The sequence below is a fragment of the Gavia stellata genome, chromosome 15 (genome assembly GCF_030936135.1).
Source record: "Gavia stellata isolate bGavSte3 chromosome 15, bGavSte3.hap2, whole genome shotgun sequence".
Taxonomy (NCBI): Eukaryota; Metazoa; Chordata; class Aves; order Gaviiformes; family Gaviidae; genus Gavia; species Gavia stellata.
In genome coordinates this window covers 3,168,294-3,185,424 of record NC_082608.1, presented here as the reverse complement: position 1 = coordinate 3,185,424, position 17,131 = coordinate 3,168,294, and the positions used below count along the sequence as shown (strand labels likewise).

The following is a 17,131-nucleotide window of genomic DNA, read 5'->3' as shown; positions in this document are numbered from 1 at the left end:
AAAAGCGCAGGGGTGGACCGTGACAGCATCCGCAGTCCCTGCGAGGAGACTGGAACTCCCCTCAGGAGCCCACCGGGCCGGCGGCGGGGCGGGAGGCACCGTTGGACACGAGCAGGCTGGGCCTCGAAGGAGCACCGTCGCTGCATCCTCAGCCTGCCGCCTTCAAAAGGAAAAAGTGACTCGCTCTGGTTTTGGGAGGCTTCTCGGCCACGGTCCTCTCTGCTCTGAGTGAGATCTGCTGTGGGCAGGATTTAAGATGAACTCTCCCTGCCTTTTGGTATCTCCACAGTGGATAGCCCCAAGTCGCTAGCTCCGTGCAGCCTTCGTGATTTACTCATATGGTCTTTTTATCTGTTACAGGTTCTCCTACTAAGCCTTTACACATTTTGTCTGGAAGTTGGATTGTAAGTCAAATACCGACTTGGCTGATGTTTGTCTAAATCACGTATCTTAAAATGGAATCGCAAAATGGAGACCCGGACAAAGGCCTTGGAGGGGAGGTTACTGCACAAGAGGCGTCAGGGGAGTCTGTGAATGACACCAGAAATGAAGCAACCCAAACAGAAAATGAAGACAATTCTGTCAACACAGGTGAGCCCTTCCAGCCGGCTCACTAGGCTAAATTTAGGGAACTTCAGTGAACATAAAGCCTAGAAATCAAGTTTGTCGTTACTCATCTGGATGCAGTATGAGATTATTCTTTCTCTCCCTGAAGTCACTGAAAATCTTGCCATAACTGAGGCTTACTCAATTGCTATCTTATTGTACTTTATTTTTTTTTCTGTTTCTTTACTTTTCTTCTACCTCGCAAGATACCTTTTCCCGTGTTGCAATCGTACAGCTAGCCTAACCTCTAAATATTTTAATTACAATCATATTTAAATGAGATGGTACAATCATCTTCTTTGCACTGTCTCTTTTTAAGTGTCTGGAATAGAAGTGCAACTAGAAGGTGCAGAGCAAGAATCAGAAAAGAAGAGCATGGAAAATACAATTAATCAATGGCAGTCTAAAGAGAGCTTGAATGAGTATAGCACTGGAGACACCTTCCGGAGAGTGCAAAAGGGTAAGTCTGTAGAAGAGCTAGACTAACAAACAGTGCTTGAGATGACTCAGATACACCATTGCTGTAGTCTCTTTATGCGCAAAGTTAGCAGTCTTGTTAAACTCAAATTTTTGTTGACTAAATGTAATATATAGTAGATGTCTAAGACCGTAAGAATATTGGTGCCAGTACTTTATATTGTCACTGTACATTATAATAATCTTCTCAAGACTAGCAGGTACCACCTGACTTCCAGATCTAAACAAAAAAAAAAAATGCAAATTTCAACAATTTATTTTGCTACTACTTATTTTACTACTTTGCCTTCTAAACGAGTTAAGTTTCCATTCACTAAAAATGTCAGCAAAAATCTTGGTTAGCACACTTCTTTTCTTGACATTCATATTCAAGTGCTCTTCAATGTTTCTCTAAAGTGATTGCCAGCATGACACTTTTTCCCCACTCATGCTGCTAAACTGCAACTTGTTTTCTTGCAAAGGTGTTAAAACTCAAGAGAAAGCCATCAACTGTATGTCCAGAGCAGATCAACAGAATGAACGAATTTCAGATGGTGATCACAAATCGGTAACCGGCTCATTCAGTCAGAAGACAGAAGAAAAGAGGGGCTGTGTAAGGTAATACATGCTTTTTTATTTAAATCTTGGCATCACTGAAGTCAATGGGAGTTTTGCTATTCTACAAATTATTTCAGGAGAGCAATTTTGAAGGTGAATTTGAGATTAATCAATAAATCAGAAATTGTTGATATTTCCAGCATCTGTATGGCTTTTTATGGCCACAGTAGCAAACTTCATTCTAACTACATGATGTAGGCTATTTAATGGATCTGGAGAAAATTGTGCAAACTCTTGTGGGAGTCATTTGTCAGTAGATTTGGCCATTTCTAAGCATCAATTCAGACAATACATTGTATTAATTAATCACAATGTAAATATTACAGTTGTGAAGATAATTTTTAGCAGAGGAAATCCAGAGGTACCTCAGATGGTTAACAATAAGGTACAACTCCTTTGTAAGCTCTGGCTCTAATTTTGATCCAGCCTAAACCAGCATATGCTGTGATGGCTGTTCATTAATAGTTGTGAAATGGGATTATTCTTGTATTATCTCTGATTAAGCACACTGCAAGCAAATAATAAAATTAAGCCCCATATTTGGTACTATTTAATAGTATTGTTGAAAGTCTGGTCACGTGGGCTAGTTATGGAGCAATATATAAGGAACAATGAAGATTTACCCTCTATTCCTGTACCTACTTACATGCTGAAACTTCCCTAAGTATATGTTGCTGCTAACTTTAACATAGCTGTTCTATTAGAGACAGTTACAGTCCTTTAAAGTCAAGGGAAAGATCCTCATAGAGTTATCAGGAGGTAGATTGGACTGTACTTACATAGAAAACTTCATTATCCCAGGCTAATCAGCCTGTCACACTTCAGGAATGGAGGAAAGAATTGGAGAGGAAGAAACAAGGTTCTAACATAGAATCATGCTGCTCTTTTCCAAGAAGATGGACTCTCTAATTCCCTACCCACTTTCCTACATACTCTCTTTTAGCAGAAGAGCCTGGTAACTCACTTCAAACAGGTAGAAATGGAAAGCCACTCTAAAAAGCCTACTGCTTTTTTATTTGGAGTATAGTCTTGAAAGCTGTAGCCGTTTCTCTTGAATAAAAGAACTATTAATTGTGTTGCATTGAAATCTCTTAAAACCCCAAAGATTTCAGAATGTGCACTGAAATACATTTTTTGTTTTGCTTCTGCTTCCCATTTTAGAATGACAAAAAAGATTCTGCAAGACATCTGTAAACAGCAGAAATTATACTTGACCCCATACTTAAATGATACGCTTTACTTGCATTATAAAGGTAAGATGCAGACAGGACTGTTTAGATTTATCATTCTAAGTAGCATTTTAGCAGAGAATCTACTTTATGGCTCACTGAAGTACGGTATCTAATAACTCTTCTAAATTAGAAACATAATTAAATTTTGTATAATAATGAAATTATGAAACAAAATGAGTCAATGCGAAGGTAGAAAAGTGAACTGATTATAGACCTAATTCACTTTGTAGAGTCGTTCAAAGGGTCAATAGGAATCAAGGGACACTTTTGTTTTCCAAAACAGTAGCTTCTGAGAAATGTCTTTAAATACTGGTCTGGATTGCATTCAGAGGAGAAGATACGTATTTCTTCTTAAACGTATTTGTATAAAGAAGCTGTTTTCCAGCTTTGGGGACTTTTGCACTGACAAATAAAAATGGTCAGGAAGAAAACGAACAGTAAACACTTGCTGCATGTTCTCAAATACTACTGAAAGAAAAAGAAATTGCTAGAATGAACACGGATCATCCTTTTGTGATCTTTGAGCAGGTTTTTGCATGATACGGTTAGCTGGTTCAGGTTAGCATAAGAGTTGCTTTAAAGAAATAGGACATGGTAAAGCTACCTTCTACATTTGGCTTTGGTTTTGCTGTTTCTTCAGTATGTATTATTGGAGAACCTAAAGAGCTACATGAAATATAGACCTAAACATTTTTGTCATTTATGGGCCAAGTACTGTACCTTCGATTTAGTGGAAATATTGCCATCAATTTGAATACCAGTGTTCTTACAGGCTGTTTCAGCAGTGCTGGTTTAATGAAATTTACTCTTCCAAAGACTTGTTTTCAGCCAATGAAATTTCATTTTAAAACGTCTTTTTCTGCAGGATTTGACCGCCTGGAGAATCTTGAAGAATATACTGGATTGAAGTGTTTATGGCTGGAATGCAATGGCTTAACAAAAATTGAGAATTTGGAGGCTCTGACAGAGTTGCGTTGCCTCTACTTGCAACTCAATTTAATTAACAAAATTGAAAACCTTGAACCTTTACAAAAGCTGGATTCCCTCAATATCAGTAACAACTACATTAAGACCATTGAAAATCTCTGTAAGAACTGTTGGTGCAACATGTTTTAACCTATAATGAGCCCCTATTCCTAAGCTTTGACTAAGCTAAGCTATTATTAGTGGCACTAGTTTCAAGGGGTTTTTTATTCGTGTTAAAATTTTGCAGAATATCCCATACCAAAGTCCACAAGGCTTCTGTTGAAGAGTCAAACCCATGTATTTTGCAATTTAAATAGATGAGAAAACCAAAGACACATAGCAATTACTTTCACATGGATACCTAGGGCAATTAAGTAGTTTTTTCTCACTTCTTAATACTATCTCAGTACTTATCTGTGTTGCAGACAGGCTGACAATCCAGTTTTCACCATTTACTTTACAGTTAAGATGTGCTTTGGCAGTTGCAGACATGATTACCAAATCTTTTCTGTCTGTTAAAGGATTTATTCCATCTTCAGCAGAAAATAAAAAAGAATTCCTCTACGTTATCATTTGTGTACATTGGGAGTAATTTGAAACACAAGCTCTTGCTTTTGTGTAACTGACTAGTTTGAAATGTGAATTAAAAATAACCACCATCCTAAATCCAAACAACTATTTTTCCTGGGGTGAAGAAAGCAGCTTTGGAGGCCTAGCCAGAAAAGTGCATATAGCAGAATAACGAATTTAGGAAAAAAGCTCCCATTTCGATGTAAACAATTATTTTGCCAATGCAGTTTTCTACTTGCTCTGGAAAACCCTCTGTGAAGCAATGACTCTTCCTTCCCTTTCATTGTACTGTTCTTGTCTGACAGCTTGTCTGAAAGGCCTGCAGACTCTGCAGATTGCTCACAATAAGTTACAAACAGTGGAAGACATACAGCACTTGCAAGAATGCCCAAGTATTTCTGTTCTCGATCTTTCCCACAACAATCTAAGTGATCCAAGTGTTATAACTATTCTGGAGACCATGCCTAATTTGGTAAGCGAATAAAGCTGAGTGTTTGTATCATGTATATGGGTGAATCCCATTAAATGGTTTTGTCGGGTAGTCCAGTGCACAATAGGGCGTGGTCTAAAAGAAATGTTATTCAACATTATTTCTTTTTTGTAGATTACCTGTTACACCCAGAATTTTTTATTCACTTCTTGTTTTTGAAACACTAGAGAAAGCACATATCCAGATTGGGGTTTTTTTGCTACTGAACTTTAAAAATTGTTTCCCTTGTTTCTCTAGCATGTGCTGAATTTGATGGGAAACCACGTGATAAAGAAAATTGCTAATTACAGAAAAACACTTATTGTTCGACTAAAACTACTAACATATCTGGATGACAGACCAGTTTTCCCAAAGGATAGGTAAGAAACAGAGCCATCTTCTTTACACAGCAATAAAGCTCAAATGCCAATGATCACTCATCCATTTTTTGTCAATATTGTCATGGAAGGAAAGGAAGACTGACCGATATAACTCATTGAGGGTGGGTGACTTTGAGTGCAAGAGTATTATACTATGGAGTTCTACATCTAACATACCTAGAAAAAAAAAAGCATGTATTTTTTCACAAGAGAATTAATTCTTGAACGGAATTGGTTTATGCCAAGTTTGTAGACCAGAGGCAAATCTGGATTCCAGCAGAAACAGAACAGTTGTCTGGAAAAGCAGAGCCAAGATCAGCACTGCTGGCAGATCTCTGATGGTGTAATCACCAGCATCTGGATGTCTTTGTTTCTTTTGTTGCATTTCCACATACAAGATAAGGTATACGTGCATCCCTGTTGCATAAGGGATTGGCACTGCTATATGCTTTTTTTCCCTTGCAGCTATTTTATGCTGGTGCAAGCTATTTTAAATTTCTCTTTCATTATAAAGATGGACTTATATAGCTATATTACAGTGAGCTTTTTTGTTTCCATTAGAGCCTGTGCAGAAGCCTGGGCTGTTGGAGGGCTTGAAGCTGAGAAAGCAGAAAGGGAAAAATGGGAAACCAGAGAGAGAAAAAAAATCCAAGATAGCATCGATGCATTAGCAGCAATCAGGCAAAAAGCAGAGGAAAAGAAAAGACGAAAGTATATGGAAGAAAGAGATGCAAGTACAAAATGTGGAAGTGGAGATGCAACAGGTATCCTAGAAGGTTTGTGGTTACTATTTTGGAAGACGTCTGTGTCTGCTTCAGTTTGAACGTTTAAAATAAATGAATAGTTCCTAAACATTCAGAAGCAGGCTGATGCAATTTCGGGAATATATTTATGAATCTTCTTTTCCCATACTAAATACTTTATTAATCTTGGTGCATCTTAGATTAACCACAACAATTTTAAGCAATCATCACCCTTCTCACTGCTGATGAAACAAAAACCCAACAAACCAGTTTCCGTCCCAGCGTTTCAAGCTCTTGTGCTCTTCACCAGAGCAACCAGGAGCTAGTCAGGGCAATAATGGCTCCAGCAGGTGTTCATGGGTGAAGGCAGACAGTTAGACCCCAAGAGCGGTATTTCCCTGAGATGCAGAACAGGGCTGGCTTCAGTAGTCATGTGGGCTCCACTAAGACCCAGTGATAACCGCCTCACCAGTCCCCATCCAGGCACCTCTCCACTGCTGCGTTCACTAACAGTGAACTAACGGCCTAGAGCCTACAGCAGTGGTAATACCGGCAGTACGAGGAAGGTCTCTAATAATTTGCTTCACTTACTGCCCTCTTTCACAGGCTCTGAAATCAAACGTGGTTGACTAACAAGTAAAACTTTTTCTGCAAGCAGGTGGATTGCATAGAGGGGAGGATAACTTCAGCATTTGTTACTGATCCATCAAAATGCTCATGCATATGTTTAAATATGTAATCACTTGTGAGTCTTTTCAAAGTGAACTATAGATACCAGACAATTATTTACTATAGTGTTTTCTCTAGATGAGTTTTTTGCTGGGGAACTGTATTTGCTGGGCAGTTGAGATGGGAAAACCCGCAATACGGCTGCAATCTTGGGAGGACTACTGATCCACGAATAGTTGCTCAAACAAAGTAGGAGCTTTTGATGCATATTTTAGGCCAAACTATTACCACCATGTAGTAAAGTTTGGATATTTAGAATGAGCAATGGTAGATTAACTCAGCAGTTTTAATGAACTTGTTTCTTCTGTAGGAGCACCTACAAATTCAGATGACAGTGATGGAAATTCTAATACACCAGAGACTTCAAATATATCAGAAGAGGAAAAAACTCAAGAAAAGACTGAGAAATTTAGAAATGAAAGTTTTGATGCTCGTGATGAAGTGATAACACTTCTACCAAATAGGGAAGAGAATGCTGATTTCACATCTGGAAATATTCCTGCTGGAATTCAAGAGGATGCACAAGAATCAAAGCCTTACAAATGCTCAGACTTCAACAAGACGACAGACGGTAATGCACACAGTGAAGAATCAAACCAAACTGAGGAAGCAGAGACAATGAGCCAAACTCTGTCTCAGTGTAGCACCGCCTCTGCCGTGATTCAAACCAACTGATTCATAGATAAAAACATCCCATTAGATTTCCATAGTGACTAGTTGAAAATCAAGTAATACTGGATAAAATATTCTTTACATAAAACAATAACAAAAAATTCTGAGGGCTCAACCTGCAACTTCTGCTACATAAAGGTGGAATTCCACTTCTCATATGTGCCAGGTTTAGCGACAGGACAGGAGAGCTCACAGGCTTCCCTTGCTCCCACATAAACTGTGCCGTCTGTCTGCCAGCAGAAGCTGGACATCACTCTAGAGGTGGTTCTGTGCCTTCACACGTGAAAGAATGCTTTTGTAGATTTGTGGAATACATTATTGCAAACTGCAAATATTAATTTCTACAATATAAGGGAGACCAAGAACATGATTGAAAGCCAAAGCGCTGGATTCAGCTGTGAATTCTGCAGTGGTAGTCGGGTCCCTTGCAGTCTGGTATTGCAGTGCTTGCTGTTGCAATACAGAAAATCTTCCATTCAGTTAGTTCTCTGCAGCTGACTATTGTCTATTCTTTAGAGCTACCAAGAGAGAAGGCAGCTACTGAAAAGGCCATGCTTCCTGAACTGGATGAGTATGCTGAAACTGAACAGATCAAACTGGAGACACCGGAGAAACTTTATCTTGATGTATGTATTGAATTCAGATTTTAGGAAGTTCAGATTTGGGTATTGCCTGCTCCCAAATTAATTCTTGTAACATCCTGGCTAATAAAACTATATGGCCAGGTTTCTAAGAAAGGACTAACTATTCGGAAAAGTAAAAGGAAAGAAAGAAAAAGCCCCAAAAAGTAAAGTTGTAGGGATATTCATTCTCTCCAGTGTAGCATGTGTAAAGAATTTACAACCGCTTCCAAAGTTTATTTTGTCCTTTGGCCATAAATCACCTGAAGTTGATCTTCTATCTCTGTGATTTCTCTGGAGAAGTTAATGAGGGCTCTCATTTGAAAAACAGAAATCACAACAAAAAGAATCTAGTGGATACGTGTGTCCTCTTAGGCAAAACTCAAATGAAATACGCAGTTGAAAATGTGAACTATAGCAGAAAAAGCATAAGGAAGAAATAGCTACCCACTCATTGTAAATGTTAGCTAGCAGTATTAGATAATATAAATTAATTATCCAAATATAACTTTTAGGTATATTTCCAAGGAAAGCAGAAAGTGCATTATTCAGGTATATAATAAGCGATAGACTTTTGTAATATGGTCTTCTATTATCTATGATTTCTATCTGATGATGCAATCATTTAAACATGTTTAACCACATTTAACCGTGAGGAGGACATGGATACCACTGAAAAATACAACCTCACTTCAACGGAGAACTATTCAATATGTCCTAATTATGACACTGCTGCTAAACTGACAGTGTCAGATTATGACATAACTAGCAATAACAAACTTCTGAGCTTAGGATTTCCCAGAGCACTTAATGTACTCTTTGACCCCTTATACTGCCACTGTTAACTGAATTCTTACTAGAATGTTTTAAAGAAGTCTCTTATATCTTTTTTGTGCTCTTAATTTCCCCGGAAAAAATTCCATCATGTCACTGAAGGGTTCAACTCACTGCTTCAGTAGATGGCTTACTGCTGCATCCTCCTGTTTGGCTGGTTTTAATAATAGGTTTAACAAGGATAGTGGAGAGAACTGACAGCAATTCCAAGTATATACAATATTATTTTTATAAGCAGATCTTGCAGAGTCTGAAATAAAAGCTTTAAATAAATAGCGAAACTGTAGGTACCCACAATGTGAAGATCTCATAGATTCAGTGTTTCTTTTTCCCGTGGTGCTATATGGCACCATAGCACACTCCTTTTCACAAACTTTAACATAGCATAGAAGGAACTCTTCAGCATACATGCATGGGGTTTCTTTTGACACATAAAAAGCATGACTATTCTAATTCTACAGAAGAAAAAACAAACCCAAATCACATGCTAATACACATTTCAGTGGTCTATGCTACTTCGTTCTCCAACTGATGTTTAGTGATGGAAAGAGCTTCTCACAACAACCTCCAATACTTACGCTATTGCAGATTTTCCAGAGAGAGTTAGCACTGACATAGCAGAGATTAGCTGTGAAGATGCTAGTGGTGAGAAGCTCTGAAGCAGCACTGTCGTCTTTGTTCGTATCCTGGAGTCAGTAGATGGTCTCAGGAGTAATATAAGGGAGAAGAGTGGAGGAGGATTTGTAATGCAGTGGTTATGACATCCCTCTGTCAAGCAGAAACAAGCCCATGTTGCTGCACATGCCTTGGCAGTGTTGAATTATGTTCTGTGTACCTAAACCAGGATAACTTTTAGTAAGCTGTTTTGGTTTGATCTGCAAATGCACTCTGCTGATCGGAACAAGACTAACAGCTATTGCACTTCCTTACTGACGTCAGATTCCACCCACTACCATTAGTCTCAAATCTTAATTTGTACATTTTTAATGATATTCTTATGAAACTATGTGACTTTGGGACATGCTGCACTAGCTACAACCATATCAGAAAACAGAGATTTCCTTTGTTGATTTTAATTCTGTAACAATCTTCACCACACAAGACAGTACAGATTAGATGTTCCTGCTGCTACCATGCCAAGCTGCTTGCTACAAAATCATTACGCTCTAAAACCAAATGGAGATGCTTTTACCAGTATTGAACTACATTAAAGAATTGGCAAAAAGGTGTTACTTTCTACCTGTGAGTTTTATATGCCCACCCTCTCTTTTTGCTTTCATGTCAGCAAGTGGCAGTTGTCTTAGATAGTATTTTCTAACGTTAAGCTGAAATGATTGGACCTGTCTGAGGAAAGCAGTTCTCAGCAAGTTTCCAGTTCTATATCCATAATTATGAGGCATTCACAATAAAACATTGCTTCGCTAGATGTACTTAGGTTAACAGAGTTTACTGATAAACAGTTTCAGGTAGACTGCAGATCTTGGTTTGGCTCTTAGCAGTAAAGATGGGTTGCAGTTGAGATTAAGTCTATTGAATAGACAAGAAACAGCTAATAGACATAAACCACGTTAGCTTTTCAAATCCTGTTAATGCCTTGCTGTTTATCCTTATACCATTTTTTTTCATAATCATACAGTATAGTAGAAAATAGCATTCAGTCTGACATGAAGGTTATTGCCTTTCCATCTGCTACTCCTAGAGACAGATGAATTTTCCTTCTCCCACCTGTGCTTAACAGAGGAAACTATCATCTCGGAGAGGATGACAGCGCAGTGTTCCTGGCTGTGGCCTCTTCCCTGAAAAGCATTGCTTGGAAGAAGATTCCCGATGAGACAGAGATGTCGTATTTTATTGGTTAGAGCAGCTTTTCCCACTAATTAATGATCTTGTGGTTGTCCTCAGGAACTGCCTGATTTAGAAGATATAGATGTAAATGAATTTCCCCCAGAAGAGGAAATCTTTGTTCGAAAGGTAAGATTCTTATTAATGCCAGTGGTGAAGCTTCCCTAAACACATTTACAAATGTTTTGCAAAATGAGGATAATCTAACCTGTGAAATGCTGGTTTTGGGAGATGCAATCAGTTATGCATTTATAAACTAAAATGGATGTTTCAGCAGATTTTCTCTGCCCACTTGTAAATATTTTTTAATTTGATTTTTATATTATTGTGTTACAAAAACAGGAGAATGAGAAACTAAGATCAAGTAATGCAACAGTTAAGTAAGATTAATTTCTTAGTAGCATGTAGTGTTTTAACAAAGTTTACTCTTAAAATATACTTTACCAGTACTAATACGCTGCAAAGGACTGAATAGATAGAACTTATCGCCTGCTACTGAATAAAATCAGACTTTTCAACTGAAAGCCCAAAGAGATGGAAACTCCTCTGCCCCACTGCAGGCTAGTCAGACACAAGGCAGTTCATGCCCACATTAGCATTGTGCTGTGCTCAAACTGATCTTCTAGGCAAAAGCCTAGAAAGAGAAACAGAAGAAACACAGGAAAAAGAAAACAACAACGATCAAAAGCACAGCTTTGATGCCAGTGCTGATGATGGCTCATACTTGCCTTGCTGGAGACAGAGGTGGATGCAGTATGTTTTTACAAGTCCCTCCAAGATAATGCAAACTTTTCCTACAGTCAGTGTAAGGCAGGGAATTTATTTGCTCTTTCGGTCACAGATTCTTAACTGTGTTGCAAAATGTCTTGGCCAACAAAGCCTCCAATTAAGAGAAGATAAGGGAAGGGAACAAAGAAGATTATTGAGGGAGTACGTGGCAGCAGCTCTCACGCTCCAAAGGGTGTTCAGTTCTTAAGTAAAGTCTGATGAAGGTGTTGGTCAGTTCCCTCTGTTTGGAGGTAAAGTAATAGAACTGAGCCCACACATTGCTGAATTGCTGAAATAGGTCTTCTTTTTATGAACTGTTAATAGTTTATGGTCAGTTCATCACTAATGCCTGAGAAAGAGTTAACCCAAGATTCATCCACAAAGAAGCAGAGCTCTGGATGAGAAGCACATCTTCCACACGTTTTGGGAGAGCAGCACATCAAAGCTGACAACTGTTGTGTGGATCCAAGAGGTATTCACCCATCTTCTAGCTTTTACGTCTAGAATAATATATTTTCAATTACATTTTTTACCCTTACAGCAGGAATATCACCCAAAGATTGAAATAATTTCTGAAATGACAAATGACAGCGATTCTGCGTTAGAGGAAAACAATAAAAGCATGTTTGAGAATTCAGTTGGAGAAGACGTTCCAACAGCAATTTTTTCAAATGTGTGTAAGAAACACAAAGGGCATGGAAAGGAGCACTTAAGACCCCTTGTTGAAAGCTTCTTTACAGAGCCTGCTAGTTCAGAAAGATACCTGGAGATCCAAGATAAACAAGCAACCCCCTCAAAACCCTTGATACAAGAGGTTATCACTGAGCCCAGGCTTAATCTACCATCGTCACCAGTCTGCAATCGACCACATGACCCAAGCCCACAGGAAGGGGACGGTAAGATTACAGTGACATAACTAATCACAGAGAAAAAGGTGGGTGGCACATACACACTGAAAGTAAGGATTTGTCCAGCTCTTGTTGAAAAAAATTTCAATCCACTGTTAGTTAACAATCACCTCTTTCTTTTATTTATGTGGGAATCCTAATAAATCAGGAATTAAAATGTTGTTTTCTCTTTTTCTACACAGAAGTTCTTGCTAAGTTTTATTTAAATGGTTTTAAAAAATTGGGCTCTGCATTTCTTTTTCCGGTATTAAAGACCACCAGTGAGTTTCATTTGCCTTTTGCCTTCATGCTTTGCACAGGGAATGGCCGTGATGGAGAAGTACAGTGCCTGGCTGAGGGGGAAGGGTGTCCTCACGAAGCAAAAGATGACAAGGACAGTGACAGTGGATTAGATTAATCACTTTTGAAAAAAACAGACCAAGTCACAGTGCCTGGCTGACAGCATGTGGGTTATTCTCAAAAAGCGGAGCTCAGCGATGGGACCATTAGTTAAAACTGGCATAACACTTATTGTGATATATAAACCACCGCCTTCAACGGGAGGCCTTAGTGTTTCGGTCAGTCGGAGGCTGCTGCACTGTCAGGGCAGGGCTTTTGGTTGTGTCAGCATGAGAAAAGCCCATAATGCTCCGTAACCCGCAGGTAGCAAGTGCCTTGTGCCACTGCCAAAGCTGCTGGAGACCCCTCGGTTCCAAGCTCTTCAGGGCAGTGCTTGCTACTTTGAAAGTGAGGGCACTACTGTTTTAAGGTTAAATTCCACTCTCTTACGTGTTTTTTTCCCTTGCGTTCTTCTAGAAATTACTTAGTTAAATGTTTATAGCTTAGGGTTTTATTACATACGTAGTTTCAATCCATAATGTAACGTGTTTCTGTCATTTGAACTAAATAAAGATTCTACTTGTAACCAAATATATTTTTAACTTGTATCTTCTCCTTACCAGTATCTGTCATACCAGATGGACTTCAATGACAAATGGAGATTGCTTCTTCTCTATGAATACCAGATCTGTAAAATATCATGTTATTATGCTGGTTCATGCAAAAACAGATGCAGAAATAGAGTCCATGCATGGAAAATCTGGTTTTACCTTTTAGGGCAATCTGTGCTGAAGCATATACTTAGATCTGCCACTTTCATAATTTTCCCTTGTGATACACTTCGCAGGATCTGGATTTTGAATCTAACAGAAAAATAACCAGCCAGTCAGTACTGGCAGAAAGACAGCTTTTGTGTAAAAAGCCAATCAAAGGAATTCTTCTTTCATTCGCTTCTCTCTTACATCACAGTAGTAGCCTTGTGCCAAAGTGAAATGGAAGATAACAGCAGTGATGCCTCAGCCAGGTTCTCTCTTATTCCCGTCCCCCCTTTTTTTTTTTAATTCTCCCCCTTCTGAGCTAGAGAATAAAATTCAAAGAAGTGGAGCTTGCTGGAGAGCAGCGCTTCCTCTGGAACATAGCAAAAAAAGAGTTGGGGGAAATGGACAACTCTTGGCCAGTTCTGCTGAGGCGTTAACGGCTCCTATTTTCCTAACACAGAAGCAGCTGTGCTAATCAGTTAAAAAATAGTTGTATACTGTTTAAGCACAACAGAAAAGAGTTGGCCTCATCTTCAAGGGCTGACGTTGGTTTTATGATATAACGAACAAACACAACATCAGGAGTAAGCTAGGCTTTACGTGACCTCACTTCATTAAGCCATGCCCAAGTTTAGGTGGATGTCTTTTTTGGTATTTCTATAAATCTCTAATAATTTGTAATAAATAGAATTGAACAGGTCTTGTAGATGTGCACATTTAAAGAAAAAATATTACTACGGGCTTGTTGAAAAGATTTATTTCCAGTTAGCTGGGCTTAGGTGCCATCTGGTGGTAAGAGAACTGGTCCTAACTATAACGCAAAATAATTGTAAAAGCCCTCAGGGAAGACAACTTTTAAACTTCAGCTGTTTTCCACCTTCCATCAGTCAGTAAAAACATGCTGGTAAAATCCTTGGCCTCCAGGACAGGGCAGGAGGATGAGCAAGGGCCTGTGGAGGACAGGCTGGCCTGAAAGCATCTTTTCAGGAATCTTCTCTTTAGAGAGCTGCAAATGCTGCCAACAACATTCGTGAGCTAAAAAATATCTGCTTCCCTTTTCTGACAGAAAGCTGGATAAGGACTACTTCAGGGGCTTTGGGTTGTGCATTTTTGGTGCTGTGTTTTAGTGCCTGTCCTGGTACCCCCTTATTACACTACGAACAAATAAGCAGGAAGGACCATATTATCACATCATACTTAAAAAAGAAAAAAAAATGTATAAAGAAAAGAGTTTTAAAAGTAATTAATTCCAAGAGTGAAGTTTGAGCTCTATTATCACTGAAAGCAAGGAAAAAAGGCTAAAAGGATAAAAAAATGCAAGTAATTTTGGGAACTATAGATTCTTTTACTCTGATTCTGATTTTATCAGATGCACCCACCCTGACCAGCATTTTCGTTTGAAGAATTCAGCTGCTTTCTGAGCTGTGTTTACTTTGCCACGTTTTACACGCTAGATCTCTCCAACTCCTGTTTTCTCACACAGACAACCACCACCCGTCAGTGGGCCCTACATTATCTCACAGGTGAATCTCCTGAATTCCCGGAAGCTGTTTCCACTTATGGGTGAGGACTTGGGAAGGAGGAAAGGAGTAAGGGGTAGGCGAAAGTAGTGAGAGAAATGCCAGAGCGGGACTAAATGAGAAAAAGGAAACATATTTAATTAGTGTTTTCTGTAAAACTTTACAAATGTACAGCATAGTGCAAAAAACGCAGTCTCAGCACATCACCTTCAAGTAAAATTAACAATGTAAAAAGCCAAGGAACACAAGCTTGCTTCTTCACAGGAGTGGCTCTCAAATTCTGTTCCTGGAGGTCACCATCTCTCACCACCAAGCTCCAATCTCACGTTTATAGTAGAGCAAAAAGCTTAAAGAAAAACCCAAGAACCATCCTGAGCGGCTGCTCACAGCGAGTGCAGTCTGCTGCTTCGCTCCATAAAAAATGCTGCAGCCTGAGATGGTGTCAGGCACCCTTGCTGGTTGAGCTGCACCTTTGTCTACTCGCAGGTAGCTCTCCTAAGACGGTTCCTTTCTCAACCCCAACTAGACAATCCAGCAAGGCACTGAAGGATGTGTCTAACCTCAAGCGCGCGATAGGCTTCATAAAAATACAGGAAAATGACTCAGGAGCTTGAAGTTAAGCACATGCTTAAAGACCTTATTGGATCAATACATTCAGTGTTAACATTAAGGCATCTAGCGTGTGAAGGTTCGGAGAAGGATGTAAACCTTGAACGGGGATAACATATGCTGTCAGGTGATACGAGACACCAGACAGTTTTCAATTACCTAGGAGAAAAGAAGCAAACAGAGTGCAACTCAACGACGTTCCGTCGCTGGAAATGACAAAATACAGCGGCAAATGGGCTGATCTAGGCGAGCTTTGTAAGCACAAGTCTGTCAAAAAGGAAAACCTTGTCCATGATACACTCAAGCACATCATCTAAATACCAGGCCAATGGGGGCTGCCGGAATTTTCCCTTAGTCCTGAACACAAAAACAGTGGCTGGAATTAATTCAGAAGCTCTTACAACCTCGCTCCTGCAAAGACTGCACCACCAAGGTGGTGACAGAGCCCCCAGCACGCAGTAGTTAGCTGGGGAAAAATGTGCTCAAAAGTGAATATTTCTGAACTAAGACATCTGTTCGCATACCGATAAATGGATGGAGGAAAGGGCTGTGACAGGAGGGTCCATCTAAAATATGCTTGTCTTACTCAGGAGAATTTGAGCCTGCATTCATCTGACCGATTGACTACATTTTGGGGTGGATGCTGCTTGACCATTCGAGATGCTCAGAAATATGGTGTAGAACCAAGAATCGTCATGGCAATGGAAGTGGGCAGAGCATTTCTTCAGATGATACTGGCACGGCTCATACCTCCCTGCCTAAGCCCTTAGGAGGCCTGAGTTAGCTGAATTTCCTGCGTCTGTCTTACTGCATTTGGGTAGCTTTCCTAAGGAAAAGCAACTCAATTAGAGGATACCGAGATAAATAATACGTTCTCATTAGAACTACAGCATAAAAAACAAAGCTCTGCTTTGTTGAGAAACTCAGTTGTCAGAAACCACGTGGAAAAGGAAGATTAATTCAACCTTTGGAGGCTGGTCTCAGATGCACAGAGGACAGAAGAAAAGTTAGTGGAACATGGACTAACCCTTCTGCCTCTCTCCTACACTGAGCAGCTGAGAGCCCTTCAGAAAAGGGGATCCAATCAATTAAACTGGTTCATCAGATGTGATACATCAATAAACCAACAGGCACATCTTCAGTGGAAATAGAACAGGTCAAGGCCAAGGAAGAAAAAAGTCATTGGACTGGACATGGAATACTTAGCCAGCACCAAAACCCGGAGTGCGCTCTCTCAGTCCTCTCTGCAAATGAAAAAACTGTGTGTGCAGAAGAGTCTATCTTTTTTATTTTTCTTCCTTTTTTTTTTTTTTTTTTTTTAAAGTATGGGGTGCCCTGCCTTTATGTTAGAGAAAATAAGTTGGGGAAAAATCCTGAAACAAACAACAAACCCTCTCAATTCGGCATGGGACACTGTGGGGTCTGTGATGGTCTGTAGCTCCCCTAGGAGCCAGAGACATGTTCTTGGAGGGGTCACTCAGTAAATGACCTTCTGCACACCCCGAGAGATCTT

At 39.5% G+C, this 17,131-nt stretch overlaps 1 protein-coding gene across 1 annotated transcript; it reads left to right on the top strand.

Annotated features, from left to right (window-relative positions):
• Nucleotides 1–455: 455 nt before the first annotated feature.
• On the top strand, nt 456–12,810 carry DNAAF1 (dynein axonemal assembly factor 1). The gene is made up of 13 exons (XM_059825040.1): nt 456–591; nt 926–1,066; nt 1,545–1,680; nt 2,842–2,933; nt 3,778–3,999; nt 4,754–4,920; nt 5,176–5,297; nt 5,859–6,073; nt 7,080–7,340; nt 7,958–8,067; nt 10,798–10,866; nt 12,047–12,417; nt 12,705–12,810. The coding sequence occupies exons 1-13, from the start codon at nt 456–458 to the stop codon at nt 12,808–12,810; spliced, it is 2,148 nt and encodes a 715-aa protein (XP_059681023.1).
• The last annotated feature ends 4,321 nt before the right edge of the window (nt 12,811–17,131 follow it).